The 19391-nt window shown below is 40.3% G+C and overlaps 1 protein-coding gene across 1 annotated transcript in view; it reads left to right on the top strand.

The window, feature by feature from the left end:
- Positions 1 to 728: 728 nt before the first annotated feature.
- Positions 729 to 19391, top strand: part of USP46 (ubiquitin specific peptidase 46) — a 34067-nt gene continuing 15404 nt past the window's right edge. The window contains exons 1-4 of the mRNA XM_066185737.1: positions 729 to 949; positions 14002 to 14082; positions 14828 to 15041; positions 17274 to 17503. Of these exons, the coding sequence (XP_066041834.1) occupies positions 914 to 949; positions 14002 to 14082; positions 14828 to 15041; positions 17274 to 17503 (561 nt within the window). The 5' untranslated portion in view covers positions 729 to 913. The remainder of the gene's footprint in view (positions 950 to 14001; positions 14083 to 14827; positions 15042 to 17273; positions 17504 to 19391) is intronic.

The following is a 19391-nucleotide window of genomic DNA, read 5'->3' as shown; positions in this document are numbered from 1 at the left end:
TTACCTGCATGAATAGCAATACAAAGCACCAGCTGTGGGCAGCAAATTGCATTCCAGCCCACTGTTCTGGATTTTGCAAGTGCCTGGGCTCCTGTGTACCTCTAATTAGGTGGGGTGAGTATGTCCCAAAGCACAGTGCCGCCGTCACTGCCACAGATCCCCACGTCCTCCTGCCCGCACTCTGCCTTCCTGTCCTTCACCCTGCTGCCTGCCGGTATGGTTGTGTGCGCACTGAGGCCGGGTTTCTCGGCCCCGTGGCCATTCCAGGCTCGGCGACTGAAGTACCACGGTCCCCCTCGGAGGTCCCGTCCGGAGGGGCAGCGGGCGCAGCCCCCCCGCGCCCCCTCGGCCCCGCAGCGCATTGGCTGCGGGCGGCGGCCGCCCCGCCGGGCCCGCTGGGGTGCCCCGCGCCGGGCACTGCCTCTGACCTTCCCTTCCCTTCCCTTCCCTTCCCCGGCGCTGTCAGAGCGGATCAGCGGGTGCGGCTCTGCGATGGAGCGGCGAGCGGCAACGGCAGCCGCCGGGAGAGGAGGAAGAGGAGGAGGAGGAGGCAGGGAGAGATTAGCGCGGTGCCGGCTGGCGCAGAGGCGCGGCTGAGCGCTCCAGCGGGAGCCCGGGGCCCTGCGGACCGCGCGAGAGGCACAGGCGGAAGGAGCGGAGATGCGGCCGCTCTCCCCGCGGTGCTGAAGCTCCCGGTCGCTCGCTCGGAGGAGGGAGGCCGGGAAGGTCCGTCCTTCTCGCTGCTCTGCGGGCGCAAAGGGTGCCTGTGCAGTCCCCTCCTCTTGCTTTTATCCCAGCCCCGGAGCAGGAGCCGCCGCCGCCCCCTATCCCTTCCTGCGCTCTTCCCACCATGAGCGGGGCTGTTTTCACCTTATAAAGATGGCGGTGTGGGATCGCTGCAACCTTTAGACTAATGACTGTCAGAAACATCGCCTCCATCTGTAATATGGTGAGTGCTGAGGGGGGCGGGCGGCACAGCAGCCCCTGCGGGGGCCGGCTGGGGGGCTGCCCCGGGGGCGCAGCCCAACCGCGCGACTCCGTCCCTTGCCCCGGCGGCGGGGGAGGCGGGCAGGCTGCGCCGGGAAGTGCCTGGGATGGAGTTGGCCGACGGAGAGTGACGATGTCCCGAGGAGTTTTCCTGCAGGGGCCGGGGAGGGACGGAGATGCAGAACGGGTGCGAGGCCCCCCGGAGCGGGTCTGACCCCGGCCGCGGCGCGTTGCAGACGGAGCCGTGGCCCGCCCTTCCTCCGCCTGCCCTTCCTCCTGCCCTAATAATACTGCGAAGGGACCAAAGTTGGGTTCTGAATCCACATTAAATCAGTGACCCTGTTTAAGCCTCTCAAGCTGGCACCCTGTGGTCTCCTAGGGCCAGAAGCTCCCCAGATCACACAGAAAAGGATGTTTAGATGCCTAATAACAGTCTACTGGATCCGCGATGCTAGTTGCCTGTTCTAGGAAGTCTTGGCTTTAGAGCTAACAGTGTTTAACTTGCACTGCATGCTGCTCGAAGAGGGCTGGTGTTTGTAAAGTACACTTGAATCATTTAGCTTTCTCTAAACCAGACTAGGCAATTAGGAGGGAATAAAGAAACATTTATATTTTTGTTTGTTATGTTCAATTTGCTACTTTTCTCTCCGTGGAACAGTTGAAACGATGCTTTCTGCATTGTATTTGGGTTTAATTTTTATTCTAACAAACTTGGAGCACCTAATTTGGTTTAGGTTTTTGAAAATTCTTGGTGGGAGGAGAAAAAGCTCAAACTTTGTCAAGGACTTTTTAATATATTGAGACAGTAGCAAACTTGCCAAAGATATGGTTGCATGCTAAGCATCCCAATGCAAATAGGAGAGAATCCTATTTTTGCTCATTTTGGTTTGGTTTTGGAAATTTTTTTTCTGTATTTTTCACCCTTATTTCCAGGTTCTTCAAGAGCAGCTGCACACAGTTGCCAGCTTCCCTCCATGTGGTACCCCAGCATGCCTTGTGCTGCTGATGCCACACATACCATTCATCTGCCCTGGAGAATGGAGCCTGTCTCTAGGGTAAGGCAACAGGCTCAGACCCAGAGGCCTGGCTCCTGAGGGGTCTGTGTGAGGGCGTGCAGATTGCAAGCTTGCTCCCCTTCCACGTGTCCACACTTCCACTTAAGTGGGATTTCTCTTTTGTTGCAAATGAGATGCCTGGGAAATCCCATGCATAGTTTTGATTTGAACCTTAGTCCTCCTTTTGAAATGCCTGCTCTGAACTGCAAAGAGGGTGAATTCTAGATTTGAGGTGTATAATACCTGGGTGCTCACCTTTCTTGACCAACACTAACTAGTTTTCTGAAATTTTCATTGTTCTTATGATTTCCAGTCCAGTGAGCCACAAATACTGCGAGGAGAGGTTCAGGAAATGGTACAGGGCTGAGGAGAAAGCCTAGGTGCACTAACCTTCTCTCTGAGGCAGGCTCCAGTTTTTACTGCTGATTAATTGTGGATGTGATGCCTTGCAAACTGTTTAAAAGAGCACCACATGAAGGGAAGCTGGAGACTCATAAGTGGATATAAGACCTTGGCATAACATACTAGGAACTGATTTTTTCATGTACTTCAGCCAGATACACTTGTATGCAGCACACTTCTTCCAAAGACTGAACAGATTCACTGCAAAACTGATGAGGTTGTAATGCTGTGCTGCTCAGCTGTCGTTGCCAGTATATCCTGCAAAAGTAGCATCTGAGAGATGGAGAGACTGGAGGGAAGAAGGAGAGCCCCAAGCAGAAAAGGCATACAAGCATTCATACTTCAAGGCAATTCTAGCTCGTGGTACTGTGACAGAAGGTGCAGTCGATTTAATGTTAATAATGTTTCAAGGCTACATATTCCGCAAGGTTTGTGTACTTAGCTTTTAGAGAGGCTATGTTGTGTTGGTCACATTTAGTTTTCTCTGGATGACCCTCATGGACTGGAAGTTCTTTTAGGCAAAAACAATGGAGTTTTCAGACAGCAACAAGAATTTGGGGCTGTAAGAGAAATACAAATTCTTGCAAGTATTGGCAACATTGCATTATGGCTCCTCCAAAAATGTGTCCACTCTGATGAGGTGATGGACTTGAACTCAGTGATCTGTAGAAGGAGCAATGACAACCTTCCAGAAGGCTAGAGGTATAAAAGTAAACCTTTTGCCTTTTTAAAACCTAAATATTTGCTGTGCTAGTTTGATTTAGGACATCAGTAGAAATCTATCTAGAAAGATGCTGAGATGCTGATTCCCAGACCTTGTTCCTACGCTATAGTGCTTGAAAACTGAGCTACTGACAATTTGTGGACTAAGAAAAAATTGTGTAGTTCTTAGGTAATATAATATGTTTTTCCATATAATGCTACACAACAGTAGGGTTCTAAGTTTTTTAACCTGTTTGAACTCAGTAATTTAAAAATAAAAAAAAGGTGTTCTGGTCTTTATTTTTTCCTATTCCACTTGAGAATGTTCACAGAGGGGTTTTGGTTTTTGAAAAAATTGCCCCCAAAATCCAAACAATGATATCTGGTTGATTTTCAGGGCTGGTGAGGGGAGTAGAGGAAGAGAGACAGAGGGAGCAAATTGGTCCTGAAATACTTGTCCCTCCCTGAATGCAACTTGGGTTATGTTTTCAGTGGTAGTCCTTTCTTGACAAAGTTTTTTGTGTGCGTTTGTCCAGTGTTTGCTCTCATGTCCTGAAGGGAAAAAAAATGACTGAAATTTAGCTGAATTAATTTGAAAACCTGGCTAGCCAGCATTTTTGGATGTATGTTTGCTCTTAAGTTGGCTGCCTGATAATTGGTATCTTGGGTTGTAATTTTGATCTCCTAAAGATGGTAGAGATTGTTAGTCTTTTCAGAAAGGATCAAAACAAGTGTAGTGAAGCAAGAAAGACAGGGACAGTATTTAACTCACTTGCAAATAATACTTAGTGCTATATATTCACTGGATAAGCTCTCACATGCTGAGACAGACACAGTAGGAGCTAGCCAGTAAGAGAAAAATATTTGGCAGTGGAAGTTTCTACTTGGCACATTTACTTGTAATAAATATTTAAATGCACAACTTTTTAGAATTAAACAAAAATCCTCTATTGTCTTTTAGCAGTTTTCTCCCCCTAAATTATAATAATAGCAATAGTTCTAGTTATTATTTATTGATTTGCTTAATTGGAACCTGGAGCTAAAACTTGTTCTGAATGGGTGGAGGGGATGAAGGCAACTGTGCCTGAAGGAATCAGTGGGATTCTTATGTGGGCATGATGGCCATGTTCACTGAGAAGGGAGGCCTAGTCCCCAGGATGTTCAACTTACCTGTCCTTCAGCCCCTGCAAAAGCTCATTCACTCTGTCTGCACATCATGTTCACCACTGAGGGATATATACAATAGGCAGTTGTCATCTTTTATGTAGGGCAGGTACAATAGATGTGAAGAAGCATAGATACATTGAAAATCGATTTGAGGGAATACCAACAGCCACTGCCTCCTAACAACTTGTAGACTGCGGGCACCAACTAGGGATGTGATGTAGCCCCTACAATGCTGTAATTCCCTATATATTTTTTCTGTGAAATAACCCAATGACTCAAGTACCAAATGCTGGTTCAAAGGTAGACAGGCATGCTGGCATTTCATGCATACTGAAATGCTCTGTAGTATGTTTCTCTGTTGGTGAGCTTTAGGTACAGCCTTGGGTACTGAATTAAGCTCATGCTGCAGCTGTGGCCTAGGGATATTACTGTTATGTGCAGTGAAGGACATCTAACCATTACAGAATGTATTGACATACATTTATACTGATCTGGCTAACAAGCTCTGTGGACCATATTTCTCTCTTTTTATAATTATTTTGAGAACAGGTATTAATTCCCCCTTTTCATAATTTTGTAATATTATTTTAATAATTCCAATTAGAACTTCTTAGTGTTTTGACAATTAATAAACAGAATAATCTAAACACATTCAGATTTCTGATACTAGGTATCATCATCGCAGTTACTCCTGGTAGTTGTTGTATAGATATCCTTTAGAAAAAAACTGTTGCGGTTCCTTGGATTAATTTTGGAATTTCATGTTACTCTTTCTTCTCATAGTCTCATAGTTATGAGTTTCAGAAAAATAGCTGGTTTTCTGTATGAAAACATTCACACAATTTATCAGGAATTATGTGAACACCTGTGAATTTCATTTTAAAATAAACTAACAAGCAGAGGAACAATTTTTCTCTACAAACTGGTTGTAGAGAAAAACCATACAAGCCTAGGAGTCTCTACATTCAGGAAACAGATAGGAATAAATGTTGGAATTTTTTTTGTTTGTTTGTTTATTTAATAGCATGATTTTAGAGACTCATTGGAGGATTTGTTTGTATATAGGGCATTGGCAGAATGAAAACTCAAACTACAAACAGGTTTCAAAAAATACAAAAAAACCCCCAAACCTACAATTTTAATGCTGTGAAAATACTAAAATCCTGTTTCATACAGGAATAATAAGAATATTATTCAGTTACAGAACTGATCAGTATGATTTTCAACTGGATTTATTAATTTGGACAACCTGTAGTGTATATTTCTTTATATCTTATATATATTCCCATAAATACATATAAAGACAAAATAATACATACCAGACAATAAAAACAGTTATCTGAAGACATATTTAGATTGATAAAGGCAAATAATTTTTGCATCTGATAAGATTAGAGTTCAAGCAATGCAGTTTTAGAAGCATAGTCTCAAGAATGTAAAATTTCAATGACATATGGAAACAAAAATATGAAAATTATGGAGAATATGAAGTCCAATCATTGGAATAACTTTCTGAAGTAATGAGAAACTTGAGAGTATGGCTGACAAATGGGTACTGGACTAACAGACAGAAAGTGTGCATTCCATCAAAAGATGAATGGAAGTCCACAAAAGATATTTTTTTTAATTGGATAGAGGAGCATATGCAGAATGGGAAACATCCTAATATATGATTCCCAAAGTATAACCTCAAGTAATGGCTGAGCCTTGTCTTGCATCAATACCTTTTAATGGCTAAAGTGGTTATTATGTACTTACTAGATGTTTAGAAAGCAAGCACAAAAGGACAATTCATGAACACAATGTGTAGTGTACAGTGTGTTTCTTTTATATGTAGTCTTTGGTTTCATGTTGCTGAATTAAAAGTAAACCAGTGGTTGTGCCAAACACCTCAATAAAGGAACTTGTTAGTTATAGCTCAGCAAGGCTGAGTGAATCTGAATTGTGGAAGAGATGACATTAAAAGCAGACTCTGGACCCCGATTTACTGTGTGTGGTGGGCAGGTGCCACACAGGTGAGGTTCTGATGTATTTGAAGAGCCACGGTCTGTGGAGTCTAAGTCCTGACCAGTCAGAGAAGCCGTCAGTCAGTTCTGTTCTGCTGACCTTCCTTTAGCCTCAGAAAATGTTCTTGATTGGCTGTTTTATAGATACACTTACATACATTTACATACATTATGTACTTAACACCCCAGGATATCCCCAGTGCTTCTGGGGAAGAGGCATTCCCACTGTCAGGACTCCACTGTAAGCATGTTCTTGGGTATGCTCAGCCCTTGCTGAAAAAGCTGTTGTCCTGAGGGTTTCAAAGCTGCTGTTACTGGATATTGCATGTTTCAGTTATTTAATTAGATTTTTTGATTTCACAATTAATGGCCTCGTAACAGCTGCATATAAAGTATTCTAGGACAATAAAGTTTCCAGCTATTCACTGAATATGATAAACCTGTGTTATTTCTGATGTAGATCAGCCAAAGTTGGAGATTTCTAATGATAGGAACCACATCACATTTCCTAATGTCTTACTGGAATCTACGTTACAGTAATTTGAACTTGGTACTTCTCATCCTGTCCATTGCTGAGACCAAGAACAAACTAGCTCCTTTCTGCAAGAAACTGTTGAGTTGAAAGTATTGTCATGCCCTTTCCTGCATTATGCAGCCTTTTCTGTCTTATGCAACACAACCCCATTCAACCCTTTTTTATAGGTCAGTTTTCTTCAGAGTTGAGTCTTCCATTTTGACTGGCTTCTTTTGGATTCTTTCCAGTTACTTTTATCTTCCTTGAAGCCAGGCACCCAAACCTGGATGTAAGATGTGTTACTACTGACAAGTTAAAGAGGAAAGTTACTTTAAGATCTTTGTTGACAACCACCTGCAAGAATTCATTTTGTTGTCAACATTTGTTGTGGTGGTTTTGGGGATTTTTTTTAAAATAACACTGCAAACTTGTGGCTTACTCATCTTACACTACACCGAGGCTTCCCCCCCCCCCTTTTTTTTTCTAAAACACTAGTACTTTAGTCAGCAGTTTCCCATTTTGTACATGGTGATTCTTCTCTTCACGTGTAGAATCTTGCACTTGTCTCAGCTCCTTAGAGGATTTTTCTAAAAGAAAAATACTGCCAAAAAATGATATTTAAGTCTAAACCTATCCTGCAACATAGCTGCAGCCCTCGCTACTCTCCTTGTATGGAGATTTAAGGAACATATTCCTACATCTGGCTCCAGGGTATCAGAGTATTCCATCTGGTGCAGCTGTGACGAAGTTTAGAAGGTGCCTTGCTTTTAAAATGCTCTGAGGCACCACATATGCAGTCTAGGTGGTCTAGAGAAAAATGTTGCTGAAGAAGTTAATAGTTTGCAAGCAAATCTTAGTTTTGTTTTGATTCTTGAGACCATCTTGATGCTATGTGTTCTGAAGAAGGAAACTGGCCAAAACCAATGGTTTTGCTACTTCTTCCAGCAAAAACCTGGGTGCCACTAAATCAAGAACAATTAAGCTGGGGATACAGACAGACTCACAAGAGAGTATAAAGAATATTGAGTATCAGTTCAGTAAAAGCTGTCTAATCCCGTAAAGTTGAAAGGTCAGTATTTTTAAAAAATTACTTATGGATATAAACACTGGACTGGCAGCACTTCACTAGAACCTCACTTGCAGTACTTGGTTGCTTTGTGCTTTGAGAAAAACTGAGTTTATCAGCTATGTAAGACTGAGTACCTTAAAAACTTTGTTCAAGGTTTTAAGTGGTTCAGGATTTCAGGTCTTGCAATTTTTATCCGTTTCTTGGAAACCACACAGTAAAGGGCTGAAGTCATTTGTGGTATATGCTATACTTAGATCTGCAAATAGAGATAGTTTAGTGTACCCAGCAAGAAAAAAGGTTAGGCCTCTCCTTTCAAGCTCTTACATTTTGCCTTAATGATCAGAAGACTCTTAGGAAGAAACACACAAAAATAATTTATTTAGATACATTTTGGTAAATCATCTTTCCTAAAAAAATTTGAATACACATTGGTTTTTCAGTCAGTCAAGGTTCTTTTGCTGTTTACTATGATCCTCTGTGTGTTTTCATAGAATTGTCTCTTTCCTCTTCTTCGTGTGGCAAAAAAAACCCAAAATAGCTTTGCTGGAGGAACAAAAAGCATTTCTTCAAGAATGAAGTGAGAGTTAATCTGGTTAAATTCAACCATCTTCTGGAATTTACACTTTAAAAAATTACAGAAATGTTTCAGGTTTGGTATTTAACATCTATGAGTTTTTAAGAAGACTGCTTTGGCTATTTCAGTTACTCACCATATCTCTCTGAGAGTTGAGATTGTTCCTGAGGATAGCCAAAGTCCAGCACTGGGGACAAGTGATACATCTTTTGAAAGCAGCTGCATGTATGCTGCATGCTGTGCAATTGCTAGCACTCCTTTTACTCTAGATTCTTTGTGTTGCTTCTGGGAGCTAATTTCAGGTTTTATATACAATTGCCTCCTCTCTTTTGAGTTATCCATCACTGACATTGGTTGGCCAGGAGGCCTCTCCCATCTTTCTTTATCTTCTTTTTTCCTTCTCTTCCATGTGCGGTGCCTTCCAAAATCCTTAAACTCAGACTACCTAACCCTGAAGCCATTTCTATTTTTACTCTGATTTCTCCTCTACCAGCCCAAACATCACTGTTAGTTTGTCATAAGTCTTCAGTTTCTCCCTTCAGGAAACTACAGTGTTGCTCTCACTTTCCCTGATCACTGAGGAAAAAGAAATCTAGTCTATAAATGTACATGATCCAAAGCCTTTTGTCATGGACCAGCCATCTTCCTTCATTGATCTCTTGCTCTTCATGTATTTAAGTTCCTGTTTTAATTATTCGGTTTTTATGTGTTTTTCCTTATATTTTTTAGATTTTCTTGTGAACAAGATATTTCTTCTTCTTTCTTTTTTTTTTTGTCTTTGTACAGACATATTTTTCTATACAAAGAAAAATTTAATTAATTTTATGTTTTTCCTACCGTATTTCTGTTTATTTAGTGATACCCACTTAATAGATGGCTTATGAAAAGTCCTAATTTCTTTACTGTATTCATTTTCTTTAAACTAAATGCATGCATATTTCTAGAAAGTAGTGCCATTTTTATAGTTCTGTCACAATACAAAGTTTAGTCTGATTTGTTGTCTTCTGTTGACACTTTCATATTAGCTCTTGTCCATTTCTTATGCTCCATAGAATAATTATATTTTGATTCCTTTGCTACATGTGATTTAATGAACTAATTTGATGACTTCTTTTTTCTCTTGAAGTTGTTTTTTTTTTGTTTTGTGGGTGGTTTTTTGTTTGATTTTTTGTTTTGTTTGTTTGTTTGTTTTTTAATATATGCTAAAGTGTAAAGGAATGGCAGGGTTTGGGGTTTTTTTACCTAATCTGTTTCATTGTGCAAAGCACAAATGAAACTTTTAGCAATATTATCAGAAATTTCAACTGAAAAGAAAAACAGCAGTCTTCTTCTTTGGAAGGTCTAGGGCAAAATAACCAGAGGAAAAAATATAGGTCATATGGGCCAAATGTTTTTGGAGCCATGCTGTGGCAAAGATTTTGGCCTGAATTGACCTGTGCTTGGCTATGTCTCCAGCGGTATGTCTTTGCCATTTTACGAGGGCTGAATACTGATCGTTGAATTAAGTGGTAAAACTGAGAAATCAAGGTTCCAACACCACAGAATACATAGCAGGAGTTTCCACATTGACCTAGTTCTCACTCTCATAAGGTCTGGATACCAGTCACTCCACTGCATTTCCCTCACTAGCGTATTCTTTTAAGAAGGAGCCAGTCTCCTTTACTGTGATATGACTTTATTTAATACTCCCAAATCCCACTTCCTTGGCTTATGCAGCCTCTTCTCATTTCAGGCTCTGTAGCTACACTGCTGCTCCTGCATATTTTTATGGAACTACAGTAGATTCAGCTGTGGTAGGATATTTCTCCTAGCTGAAGCATTTATGAAACCATGAAGAGTGGTTGCATTAAAATGTCTGAGCAGGTTTTCACTGTAGAAGTAATCAAAATTACTTGCTAGGAATGAGAGCAAACACAAACATACTGAAAACCATGGTAAATAGTCATGGATGACGTTTGCTGTAGATTAACATCAGTAGACTAACTAACATGTTTTCCATTTGATGTGGTTGATTTAAACCTGTATTCTGAACCATCTTTAACACATCCCCAATAATATATTTTTTTCCAGTTTAAACATGGATTGGGTGTACAGTTTCTGGTATACTTGGAAAATTTTCCTTCTTCTGTCCTCATGTCAACTGCTTATTGAGGAGACTTCTTACGCAAAAGAAATAATTTATATGCAATGTGATATGGTTTGAGTTTTACTAAGTAGCCTGTCTACATTTTTTTTCTCCATATAAGGAGTATATCCTTCTTTGAAGCATCAGGTCTCTGTACTTCTTGCCCATGTTCCTAGACTTCTTTTTCAATGATTTAACAGTATCTTTTTGGAGACCTCAGAATAAATCAGACTGAAATTGCCTTTGATACAAGAAGGCACTACTCCTAATGAAATCCGAGCGGGTTATGTCAGTTAACTCAAAGACTGAATTTAGCCTCACTGTTTTGTTGGGTCACTAGCACACTATATTTTATTTTATATTGCAACAGCCAAGGCCTGGTTTTGGAGAGGTGAAAAAGTTCCATGATGAGATGTTACTAAGCACATGTTTTTTTCAACAACAGATATTTTGGAAATTTACATGTAATGTAGAGTTTTTATATGAAGATTGGTTAGTATACATCATGAATTTGTTTGGTTTTCTCTGATAATTTTGTTCAGTAAATCCTGATTTTTGCTCTTTCTCACAATATTTACAAGAAAAAATTAAACACAAGAAAGGGTTTGTCCGACTATCTGGCATCCTCTGAAGTAAGAAACCCTGGCCCTGGAGAAAAGGCAAATGAGTAACGTAGGAGCAACTAGTTAGCAGACCACTTGCATTGTATTCGTCTGACAGAATACACTAACCTGTAGTTTATGAACTACTAAATTCTATAGATAGACTTTTCCATGAACTGTAAAGGTAGAAGTTATTTCAGTGTGGATTTCAGTGTTTCCTACAAAACTGAAAGCACATGTATTTCATTTTTATTTTAGGGAACTTGATTGTAATGTTAAAAGTGTATTCAAAGAAAACATTTGGTTTGATCTGAATGCTGTACAATGAGTATTAATATGAAGATGTTTTTCCTCAGAAGCTGTATAACTTCTGTAGTCATGTTTCTCTTGTATCAGACAAGGTTTTAAGGGTACCAGTGGCTGTTTGCTTCACTGCTAATATCAGATAGGCAAATATTTATCTTCCCTTTTGGAATGCTTTGATGAATATGTGCATCTTTGGCAAGGCTGACTTTCCAAGCAATGAAACTAATCTTCATATGAGACTTACATAATTATCATGCTGTCATCTCTGTTGAATGGTAGCCAATAATTGTGTTGTATTAATCAATCTTTTTTTCCAAGTTTCTCACCAAGGCTTAGCAGAGTCTGGTGAGAACATATATCCCTTATGAAGTTTTTCATGATGAGTTGTGTTTTTAAAGTCCTTCAGTCCAGGGGGATTTTCTGGGAAGTCTGAGCAATGAACTCTGTGTATGTGGGAGAAAGGGAGAGAATGGAAAAAGATCTGAGAAGGGGATGTGAAATATGAAATCTTTGGAGCTTTTCTGGAACCTGCCAACTTAAAGGAAATGTTTTACTTTCAACGCTTGCAAATCCTCAAAGAGCACCTGTGCTGAGTTTCACACTGCTAATTCTGTTGACTAAATCTTTTAATGAATTGACATGAAATAATAATCTAATTTGGCAAGCAATGCTGATGGTAGGTGCAGTGAGGAAACCAAAATCAGGTCTTGGGGAGAAGATGGGGAAGGGACATGAGAATTCTAAATCTGATTCCCAGTTACTTTGAAAATTTTAGTTGATGAAGTCTGAGCAAATGTCTACCTTGACTTCACCAAGGCTTATCACTGTCTCTCACAGTGAACTCATAGGGAAATTCAAGAAGTGTGGACTGGATGAGTAAACAGTGAGGTGGATTGAGAGCTGGCTGATCCCAGAGTCGCTATCAGTGACATGGGTTCTGTTTGGAGGCCTAAAACGAGTGGTGTCCCCCATGATTCAGTATTGGGAATTGTTTAACTTCTTAATTAATGACTTGGATGGAGGGGCAGAGACATCCACAGCAAGTTTGCTGATGACACAAAGCAGAAGGAGCAGCCAATACCCCAGAGGGCTGTGCAGCCCTTCAGAAGTGCCTTGACAGGTTGAAGTGATGGGCAGAAAGGAAATTCAATGAAGGCAAGTGCAGGGTCCTGCACCTTGGGAGGAGAAACTGCATACACCAGCACAGGCTGGGGATTGAGCTGCTGGAAAGCAGCTCTGTGGAAAAGGGCCTCGGGGTTCTGGTGGACAACAAGCTGTCCATGTGGGTGAGAAGGCCAACAGTGTCCTGGGGTGCATCAGGAAGAGCATTGCCAACAGGCTGAGGGAGGTGATCCTGCCCCTCTACTCAGCCCTGGTGAGGCCACATCAGGAGTGCTGTGTCCAGCTCTGGGCTCCACAAGACAAGAGAGACCTGGAGTTCCTGGAGCAGGTCCAGTGGAGGGCAACAAAAATTGTTAAGGGATTGGAGCATCCCTCTTGTGAGGAAAGGCTGAGGGAGTTGGGCCTGTTCAGCCTGGAGAAGAGAGTTGAGAGGGAACTCATCAATGTCTGTAAGTATCTGAAGTCAGGGTGTCAGAAGATGGAGCCAAGCTTATAATGTGTATAGGACTGATGACATTTGCTTTGGCAGCAATCTACCTTACTTGCTTAGTAATTTAAGCTTGTTCAAAAATGGGAATTTTGTTATAGCAAAATGATGGGTAACATACCAAATAAGTGGTTGTACTTATAGACCAGCAGTTACCTAAACAATTTCGGTGTTGGAGTGAAGATACAGCCGAACATAACCTGCCACACTAGGGTGGTGACTAAGAGATCTGACAGTGCTTGGATTTATGTGCTCTTTAATGTTAGATAGGACAGAGCAACAGGTATATTACACTTGCTTTTAGCATCTGTGATGTTATTAGAACTGTGTGCCAACCTGAAGCCCAAGTATTGTTACAGGCTGATGATTAATTACGAGGGATTCAGAGGAATCTCAGTAATGCTTAGAAAACCTGCCTTCCATCTAGGAACAGGTTTTTAAGGTTGTACTTAAGATCAACTGCTGTCTTTACGAGACAAGAGGGTAATGGGATCCAGATGACCATGTACACAATAAAAATAGGGGGAAGGTGGGTGTGGGAAGAACCACTGTTGTGACCTGTTCACTTCTAGTCATTTATTACTAGAGGGTCCATGCCAGGCCAGCTCCACTATCCAGATTTGCAAGTATTTTTAGCGGCTCATGAGACTGTTGTGCTTGCCTAACAATAAGACAGTTAACTTGGTTAATCATAGCTAAAAGGAAAGAATTCTTTTCTGCCTTGATACAGTCCATAATTTTACTTTAGAATTTTAATATTCTAAATAATATTCTTCCTTTTTAATTTTTTTTGTTGTTTGTTTGGTTTGGGGTTTGACTTTTTTTTTAATTTTCTTTTTCTTTTTTCTTTTTCTTTTTTTTTTTTTTTTTTTTTTTTGTATAGGGCACCAATGCCTCTGCTCTGGAAAAAGACATTGGCCCAGAGCAGTTTCCAATCAATGAACACTACTTTGGATTGGTCAATGTAAGTACCATTTTGATGTTACTTGAAATTTGCTTTGTTCCTTGGTTTTGTTTTGTTTTTCTCTCTCCCCTGCTTTTATCAATCTTATTCTAATGCAGGATTGCCTTTCTTTTAAAGTGCTGCTCATGTTGTAATTTTCAGCAAAGTGGGTTGCAAAACTGTATCAGATGTTTGAAGATGGCTTCATACGCCCCCAGAGAGAACAGTTCTATGAATATTTCCAGGGGTTAGAACATACACTTAAATAAAATTAAAAGTCTTTTTTAGCTGTGAAATAGGAAGGAGGAAGTGATGAAAGTATGTACAAGTTTAGGCACAGCATTCTGCATTGGCGGCTCTTAAGAGGAGCTTTTTTATTTGACCAAGGAGAAAATGAGTGAGAAGAGCGTTTAATCACTTGTTTGTTCCCATAGAAATGATATAGATATAGCAATTTTTTACATTGAAAACATTAGTCATTCTGCTACTGAGCAGTAAGAGAGAACCCAGATATGGAAATAAATTTAATGAAATCCAGTACAATAAATACTTTCCTTATAAGTGGAAACCTTTCCTTTGTATCCTAGTTAACTTAGAACACCAGTTTTTCTCCATGGAGTGTCATGGTGGGTGTGAAAATATATTTCTACTGCAACTACATGGCCAAATGGCTGGTTTGTGACAGTGACAGGGTCAGAATTTGAATGAACAGCTAGTTTTGTTGTGATGCACAGGGATTAAGCTTGTTTTTAATTTTGCATGGCAGTTTGGGAACACCTGCTACTGTAACTCCGTGCTGCAGGCATTATATTTTTGCCGGCCATTTCGGGAAAATGTATTATCATACAAGGCCCAACAGAAAAAGAAGGAAAACCTCTTGACTTGCCTGGCAGATCTTTTCCACAGTATTGCTACTCAGAAGAAAAAAGTTGGAGTTATTCCACCAAAGAAGTTCATATCACGGTTACGAAAAGAGAATGGTAAGTGTAAAACCAAAGTCCTCTAAGGTATTCATGCATTGATCAAAAAAGTATAAATAAATATTGAGCAATGTGATCATATTAGTCAGAAATACAGGTTAGATTTGTAAATGGCTTTTAGTACTTTGTGGGGTGTATTATTATTTTAGTGTCTGTGTATACGATATTATGCTTAGAATAACCACACCAGATTTCATGGGCTCCCAGAGGTGTGTGAATTAGTGATGTTTTCACACCATGGTGGGGCAGACCTTACTGTGGAGTGAGCTGGGGCTGGGAATAGGGTGACACTGCTGTAATTTCAAATTGTTTTCTTGTGGAGTATGACAGAGAGAAACATTGAGGGGAGCTGGCAGTATAGAAACTGTGTGACAGGAAGGTTGCAGGCACCACCAACTCCAGAACACCTTGGAGGAAAAGGAACTGGGTACATGTGGGGTGGTCAGTCGACTACACATCAGTTGCTGCTCTGGTTCTTGGAAGTGGTGCACACAGTCCTACTTTGTAAAGCATCAGACCCCTTTTGACCATGAAGTTGCCAACAGTATGTACCTAATCTTGTAGTAGTTCTGTCTAAGGGATATGAGAAACATTTTGAGATAGAGAAGCCTGTCACAGCTCCATTTTGGCCTGGATTCATATTGCTGTGGATGGTATGCTTAGAAACAAAGAGGCTTTGAATGAAGAGACAAAGTATGAGTTAAACACCTGGAAGAAATTGCTTCCTGGTGACAGGATATAAATGGGCAGGCTGTTCATTTCAGAGCACACATTTGAAATCATGAAAAAGTTTACTCTGAGTCATCTAGTGATAAATGCTCCCACACTGTTGGGGATCACTTGTAAAGACTGGATCTTATGTTTTCAGCTTTTTTAAATTAAGGTCAGAGTCATTGTGTATTATCCTGCTTATATGTCCAGGCTAGACACTACAAAGTCAAGGGTTCTGTACAGTATTTTCTGAGGACATCCACATGAACTTTTTCAGGAGCAGGGGGACAAAAATACACATTTCTGGAAACACTCATTCTTTGTCCTTTGAAATGGTGGGCAAGTTAAGCCTTTACTGGTGAAGTCTACTAAATTGTCACTGCGATATTTTCCCCTCTTCCTGAAAGCATTTTGTATTGAACAGGACAAGTCTTTTCTCATCAGACTTGTGCGTGAAAAAAAGAGCTTTGTTAGATGATGTTGTTATTACTACTTGAAGTGAGTTAACCTTGACTGGCTGCCAGGTGCCCACCAAGCCTGTCTCTCACTCCTCGTCTCAGCAGGGCAGGGGGTTAAGATAGGAGGAAAAAAACCTCATGAGTTGAGGTCAAATTGTTTAATTAAAAAAAAAATAGCCAAAAATTACATGCAGAAACAAAGAAAAACCAAAGGAGATTTATTCTCTACCTCCCATCAACAGATGATTTTCAGCTACTACCTAGGACATAGGGCCTTGGCATGTGTAGAAGTTTGTTTGGAAGAGATGTATCTTAATAATGAAAACCCACCCATCTTTCTCTTAGATTTTAGTGGTGAACATGAAGTCACATGTCATAAAACATGACTTAGGCCAGTTTGGGTCAGCTGCCTCATGTATATCCCCTTCCCAACCTCTTTCACACCCAGCCTACCAGCCTTTGGGCAGGATGAGGGTTGGAGGGACAGCCTTGATGCTGTGTGAGTGCTGCTCAGCATCAACTGAAACACTGCTACATCATCACCACCCTTTCAGCCACAACTACAAAGAGCAGCCCCCTGTGGGCTACTGTGAGGAAAGGTAACTCCATCCCGGATGCGATACACAACTATGTGTCACCATCCAATGGCTTCCGTTTTCCCAGCCGTGTGGCTTACTGTCAAAACTCTGTGATGTTCCTAAGTGTCTGAGGGGCTTGGAATATGTGGATGGAAGTCAGTGCTGACTAAAGTTAGGCAGTGTCTAGTGTAAGGAAATGATTTAGGATGAGTCACACTCTTGCTTTCTTCATTGACTGTAATGGGAGCCTAAACAACCAGCTCTAATGAGTCTAACTTTCTAGACAGCTAAAGTTAGGTGAGATGAAGCTTTCCCCCAAGGTGGCTTCACTGAAGCCAGGGTGACTGGCTGCAAAACTGTTCTTTGGGATGATTCCAAATACTTTGCTGAGCAAGGGCCTGCACAAGTATTTGGAAAAAAAAATAATTTTCTTTCTTGGAGGAAAGGATATTCAGCTGTACAAATCTTGACTCTCTTCTTCACAGATCTCTTTGACAACTACATGCAGCAGGATGCACACGAGTTTTTAAATTACCTGCTGAACACCATTGCAGACATTTTGCAGGAGGAGAAGAAACAGGAAAAGCAAAATGGGAAACTGAAAAATGGCAACATGAATGAAGCTGAAGAGAACAATAAACAAGAACTCACCTGGGTGCATGAGATTTTTCAGGGAACACTGACTAACGAAACTAGATGTTTGAACTGTGAAACCGTAAGCATTGGAGTAGATTTTTTTTGGTTGTTGCCCATTAATAGATAGATACATTTTGTATATATAAATGTATGAATCTTTTCAGACATCTGAGAAATGTGGATATTCCTGTAGAATTTACTTCTTGAAGTGAGTATATTCTTTTCTAAAAATTTATTTTTCTAAGCATTACTTGGCTAGTCTCTGCCAGGTTTTGCTGTCCTAATACATATCACTACAGTTAAAATCCTTGCTAGTGAATCAATACCTTTCTTTATCACTGAAATTGTGAGAGAAGGTATTCACATCATATTCATATAAAAAGTGAAACGTTAAGATGAATTTGTGTTAATTCTATCTTAAGAATCTGACAGGTATACAGAGGATTCATTATTAACAAACTGTTTTCTTTTATCTCCCTAATGTTTTCTAGACAATGATGTCAGTTTGAAATCTCTTATGTTTGAGCTATAAGTAAAAGTTAATTTTAGTTGGGAAACCTAATTGCAAGTCTCCTATTGATTACTGTCTTTTTCAAACACATGTTCCCATGGAAAGAGAGAAGAAATAATTTTTTTAAATGGTGCTCTTGAGGTTGCATGTAAGAGTAACACAGACAGGAAAAAAAAATCTCCTTTTGGGAGAGCAGTGACGCTGACCTTCCACAAAGGTTGGAATTAACATCACCTAACCTTTGCTTGGTAAAGCAAAGCTGATAGGCATCAAGGATGAGCTAATTTTCTCAACTGCAGGTGATGGAGATTATGCAGGAAACTCTCTCCATAAGTCTCTAGGCTGTTAGATGAAACAAAGTTTTTAACAGTATCCAGTGTTTTGTTCCATACAGTTCATCCTGTCTCCATGGTGTTACTAAGCTGTTGCAATTGTTGGTGTAACAATGCTGAGAACTGGGCCAACAAACTGATCTGGCCTAAGAATGATGTGCTTTTACCCAGATCAGTGCTGCTACTCTGGGCTTCCGCAAGGAAAACACTTCAGATTAACTGCTTTAAGATGGGAGAAGGTGCCCAGAAAAGGTATCGTCAGATAGCAAGCTGAGGTTTAGACAACTGAAGTTTGGTGAGATAAACTCTACCCAGGTCCTACCAGAAGTGTAAAAAACACAGTCTGATATTTCTAATCATAAAGAATAGCTCTGTATTCCAAGAGAATATATATGACTTTTCCGGGGACTTGGTCAGAGGAGGATGGTGAGGAGAAGAGACACAATGATAGTCAACATGAAAAAAGATATTGGAGCAAGTTTGGAACAAGCCTGTATAAGTGAACACATGAAAGAGACACTGAAAATTAATTATTTAATATATTTCAGTTATAAAATCTTGGGTAATAGCATGTTAAAATAGGTGAAAGGTTAGAAATATTTTTTAAATCACAATCTTCTCTAAATAGTTGTGGCCTAATTCTAAATCAATATCTAGTGTTTACTTAGAGAAAGTGTGGTGAAGTGAGGATGTGTCCTTGGATAACAGCATAACTGTAGCTTGTCTGTAGCTTCCTCTGAATACAGAAGTACTGTAGACTACTCAGGATATTTTTCCAGTTTGTTTTTCTTGGATTAGTGTAACTTGAAATCTTAGAAAAATAGTAAAAGGATTAAAAGTTATTTCCTTGCTAAAATATTCATAAATAGTACATGAAGAATCATTCAGGTTTCAGCAGTTCTTATTCTCACAAAGACTTCAGTTTGAATCTGGTTTTCCAGCTACCTTTAGTTATTCTTGCTCTAAGTAGCGCATCTTCCCTTCCAGTAAATATTTGATGTGCAGAAATCAATAACAGAATTCCTGGCTTCTTTGAGGCATTCAGATGAAGCACAATACTTGCCAAGGACTTTTTCAAGTGTTTAAGTTCTCATGATACTCAGTGTGTCTGACGGAACTCTAGT

This window comes from Chamaea fasciata, unplaced genomic scaffold (genome assembly GCF_029207755.1).
Source record: "Chamaea fasciata isolate MVZ Bird 193981 ecotype frontalis unplaced genomic scaffold, bChaFas1.0.hap1 SCAF_6, whole genome shotgun sequence".
In the NCBI taxonomy this organism is placed as follows: Eukaryota; Metazoa; Chordata; class Aves; order Passeriformes; family Sylviidae; genus Chamaea; species Chamaea fasciata.
Note: the sequence above shows the minus strand (reverse complement) of the source record. Positions and strands in the feature narration are given on the sequence as shown.